The following is a 4,894-nucleotide window of genomic DNA, read 5'->3' as shown; positions in this document are numbered from 1 at the left end:
TAAAATGGAATGGAAATATATATATATATATATATATATATATATATATATAATTTAAATATTAGTCTAAATATTTTTTTATATAAATTGACACTGATTTATAGTTTTTAATTTAATTTTTTCTTATAATTTGGCCTTTTGATTTAATTTACAGTCGCAATTATTTCGTTAGTGTCAAATTCGTTTTTTCTGTTTAAGAGAAGTTTTTTTTATCTTGTTTAAAAAATATTAAATATTTTATATTAATTCAAGAAAACCACTACATTTCCTAAAAAAACCAATTAATTATAAATATATTTTAACTTTTAAAATATACATTTTTAAAGAAAATTATATTGATATTCAGTGTGATCTTTGTTAATCTTTACATTAACTCTTTTTAGTTTTTTTTTACAATAACTTTTTTTAGTTATTTGTTGTTTTAAATATGAAATAGATCACACTGACATTTTTTATTATCTAAGAAACGCATTGAAAAGATAGAAATGCGGTTATTTTTAATGTGTGTAGTGTTGCATAAGATAAGAGTCATCCATGCACTTTTTTTAAATAAACGACCTTTTTTTATGATTTTCAATTTAATCTAAATTAAGTCCTTAAATTATTTAAGGATCTTTAATTGCGTCCGTCAACCATAGAGCTGTGAGAATGGGTTCCGAGAGATGGATCGGCTCAATTTTTTTTTAAATTGTTATTGGAAACTTTTCAACCAGGCCCATTTAGCCCGTAAAGTAGGTGGGCTCAACTCGTGGATTGGTGGGCCAGTCCGTCAACACAACAAATTTAAATAATATATTATTTTATTTTATTTTATTATAAATTTATAATGACTAAGAAATGAAATTTTTATTTTGTAACTACATATTCAGTAACAGAGCAAGCCCAAACGATAGGAAAGTTTAGTTGAAGTAGTAATTGTTAATTTGTTAATGGTCCGAAATGCAACTACGCGAACCTTTCTTAATTTCTTTGCAACTAGAGCAACACCAACACATTTGACATTACACGTACGCACACAAACACACAAGAGAGAGAAAAAGTAGAAAACCTAAATGGCAACAAGCCAACAAAAATTACGAAACCTAAATCTCTAATAGTGCGAATTGCGAAAATTGATCTGGCGCCACCTCCACCACACGAGCCATCAACGGTGACGGTGACCTCCAAACGCTCGTTTTAGTCGTTTGTGTCGTGTCTTGTGGTCTTTTACAAAAAAAAAAAGCAAAAAAATGGGTCAGCCCGCATAACCTACCAACCCGTGGTGGCTGGGCTGGGCTGACATTTTGTTAGCTCACACAAAAGTGAGCCGAGTTGAGTTAGTCCACTTTTAACTTAATCCATTGCGGGCCAGCCCACGTGGGCCGGGCTGATCCGTTTTGACAGCTCTATTTTCAAAGACTATAAAATATATGGCATTGGGTGGGACAAAGTCAACGCCTTAAAATTCTAAAACCAACTATTTTTGTTTTTTTTGTTTCTTCCTTTAATGCTGCAGTTATGTTATAGACTTATTAGTACAGTAGAAGGTTTTAGTTCTGCAACATTTATCATTGACTAGTAGTCTTCCATGTTTTGAAGATCCAAAAACAATAGGAAAAAAAAAATGATGGCTCACTGTGTTTTCCCTGTTAATGCACTTCCTACTCCTTCACCATGTTTCCACTCCAAAGGTACTTCCCTTCATACTTTCTATGATCAGTATTGTAATTCTCTACAAGCAGTTAAATCTGCATTCCACTAATTTTCAGCAGATGCAGCTAAAGGGTTTTATAATAATTGAAATAAACAAGGGAGAAAAGAAAACCCAAGTCAGAAAATTTGTACAGAGGCAAACTTAGATTTCTAGATTTAATTGTGAAATGGTATTTAACCAAATGGGGTTTGTGATTTTGTTGTTACCTTTGATTATTGGCGTTATACTTTCCAGTTCCACTGTTTAGTAGTATAACTTGGTTATGACTTATCACGTGTTCTTGTGTTGTTAACTTCAGTTGGAAAGCAATGGCCTCAGGGATTTGCCTTGAGTGTGAGGCCAACGAATCCGAAGAGGCTTTCAAGTGCCTGCAAAGTGAGAGCAACTTTGGGTGCTTCTGATAAATCAATTGGAATTCCCAACCAATGGTACAATGTAATTGCAGATCTTCCAGTGAAACCACCTCCACCATTGCATCCCAAGACTTATGAACCAATCAAACCGGATGACTTGTCACCCCTTTTTCCTGATGAGTTAATCAGACAAGAGATCGCCAGTGACAGATTCATAGACATACCAGATGAAGTTCTTGATGTTTACAAGCTTTGGCGCCCGACCCCTCTCATTAGGTATTTAGGTTTGATTGTCCATCACTATGTTAGTGCATTTCCTTTTTGTTATTTGGAGATATGAGAAATGCTAGTAGCATACTCTTCTGAACACATTTTTTTTATTTTTAGTATTAGCTGAAATTTATTGAAAATCACAAAATTTTATGAGTCAGACTTTTTTATTTAATGAGCTCTACTCATGATTTTGTATTTTAATAATGTTTAACTAATAGTAAATAGTGCATTAGAAAGACTGTGTTAGATAGTATGTTGCTATCATTCCTCTTGGAGCTATTGTCTGAGGCTTATATATCTCTGTTGAATTTAGAGCCAAGAGGCTGGAAAAGCTTCTTGATACGCCGGCTAGGATTTACTACAAGTATGAAGGTGTAAGCCCCGCTGGATCACACAAACCAAACTCTGCTGTTCCACAAGCCTGGTATAATTTACAAGCAGGTGTCAAGAATGTTGTGACAGAAACTGGTGCTGGACAGTGGGGAAGTGCATTGGCCTTTGCGTGCAGCATATTTGGTCTTGGCTGTGAGGTATTGCCCTATGGGGATTGAATTCATTAAGAATTTAACTAACTGCTTGCTAGTCTTGGTACATTTAACTATTTGTTATAATGCGTTTTGTTTACAATTAAGAAAAAAAAATGTAATTGAAGTTATATACAAGTAATTGTGCACTTTGAAAGAAGTCATCAATGGTAGTTTCTTGTTTAGCACCTCATATAATCTTTTGAGTATCATTAACCTGTTCAACTCCAACACCAACAAAGTTAGTGCTAATTGAATAATTCATCAAGGCAATAATGGAATTGTGCACATGATGTTATTCGAGTTCAAGTTATGAAACTATGATGTTTACTTAAATGGTTTATATATATAGGTGTGGCAAGTACGTGCTTCTTATGATTCAAAACCATATCGGAGATTGATGATGCAAACATGGGGTGCAAAGGTACACCCATCTCCATCTATGATTACTGAGGCAGGTCGGAGAATGCTTCAAGAGGATCCATCAAGCCCAGGGAGTTTAGGCATAGCCATATCAGAAGCTGTGGAGGTTGCTGCTAAAAATGCTGATACCAAGTACTGCTTGGGGAGTGTACTCAATCATGTTTTACTCCACCAGAGTGTTATAGGAGAAGAGTGCATCAAACAAATGGAAGCTATTGGGGAAACCCCAGATGTCATTATAGGATGTACTGGTGGTGGCTCCAACTTTGCAGGACTTAGTTTCCCGTTCCTTCGAGAGAAGCTCAATAAAAAAATCAATCCTGTTATAAGAGCGGTTGAACCTGCAGCATGTCCTTCATTAACAAAAGGGATATATACTTATGATTATGGTGATACAGCAGGGATGACTCCATTGATGAAAATGCACACACTTGGACACGACTTTGTTCCGGATCCAATTCATGCTGGTAATTATTTGTTATGCCGAGAGAGTTTGTCACTATACAATTTAATTTTGAATAGTGAGGTAACTTTTGTTGATTTGGTCCTCAAAATTATGTGAGTATACAATTTAGTCCTTCAATTTGTTAATAGGACAAATTAATCCAAATCTGTCAATATAATTTTCTAATGTGTCTGCTTCATGGCAATTTAAGTCTTGAATCTATCAACTTCCAAGACAAATTGAGTTCCCAACTTTGTTCAACTTCATGGCAGAAACATTAATTTGTCATGAAGTTGACAAATTCAGGAACTAATTGTACACACACAAACTTTCAAGGAAGAAATCTTCCTAGGTTTCCATTTTCGGTTATGAAATTGTATGTTCACTATCACATGTACTATGTGAATCTTTCTATTAACATGTTTGTTTCTTTGTAGGGGGTTTGCGTTACCACGGTATGGCACCATTGATCTCACATGTTTTTGACTTGGGTTTAATGGAAGCAATTGCAATTCCACAAACAGAATGTTTTCAAGGTAATTCTCATTTTCCATTCATTGGAAACAAATAGAAATTAGAATCATATAGGATGAAATTGTGTTGTGTCTTTTTGGTTACAGGGGCTATACAGTTTGCCAGGTCTGAAGGGTTGATACCAGCTCCTGAACCAACTCATGCCATAGCTGCAACCATTAGGGAAGCTATTCGTTGTAGAGAGGCTGGAGAGGCCAAGGTTATTCTGACAGCAATGTGTGGACATGGCCATTTTGATCTGCCAGCTTATGAAAAGTACTTGCAAGGTAACATGGTTGACCTCTCATTCTCAGAAGACAAGATGAAAGCTTCACTGGCCAATATTCCTCAAGTGATTACCTGAGTTGAGGCTCATTCTATTGTAGTACAGTGAGGAACAAGGAAGACATAATAGTACTTTACTTGGGACCAAAATGTATGGTTCTCTGAACACATATATGTATCTGAGTTTGTTTTAGGCAACATTTGATCCATGCCAAGGAAGGTGCAACTAGTAGTTTTTATGAATTTTTTTTCTTTCAAGATTGATGTGAAAATATAGAGTCTTGCATTTTCAACGTGTGTCCAACACACTTAGAGCATGTTTGTTTCCTTGTTCTAACTGCAGTGCACGAATTCCAATGAGTAAAACGAAAAAGTAACCAAGTTA

General features: G+C 35.1%; 1 protein-coding gene across 1 annotated transcript; it reads left to right on the top strand.

The window, feature by feature from the left end:
* The first annotated feature begins 1,500 nt into the window (after window positions 1-1,500).
* LOC114382530 (tryptophan synthase beta chain 2) lies at window positions 1,501-4,894 on the top strand. The gene is made up of 6 exons (XM_028342010.1): window positions 1,501-1,670; window positions 1,992-2,322; window positions 2,633-2,849; window positions 3,196-3,733; window positions 4,149-4,247; window positions 4,332-4,894. The coding sequence occupies exons 1-6, from the start codon at window positions 1,604-1,606 to the stop codon at window positions 4,586-4,588; spliced, it is 1,509 nt and encodes a 502-aa protein (XP_028197811.1). The 5' UTR covers window positions 1,501-1,603; the 3' UTR covers window positions 4,589-4,894.

The sequence above is a fragment of the Glycine soja genome, chromosome 13 (assembly GCF_004193775.1).
Source record: "Glycine soja cultivar W05 chromosome 13, ASM419377v2, whole genome shotgun sequence".
Taxonomy (NCBI): domain Eukaryota; kingdom Viridiplantae; phylum Streptophyta; class Magnoliopsida; order Fabales; family Fabaceae; genus Glycine; species Glycine soja.
This window is presented reverse-complemented; position numbering and strand designations above follow the sequence as displayed.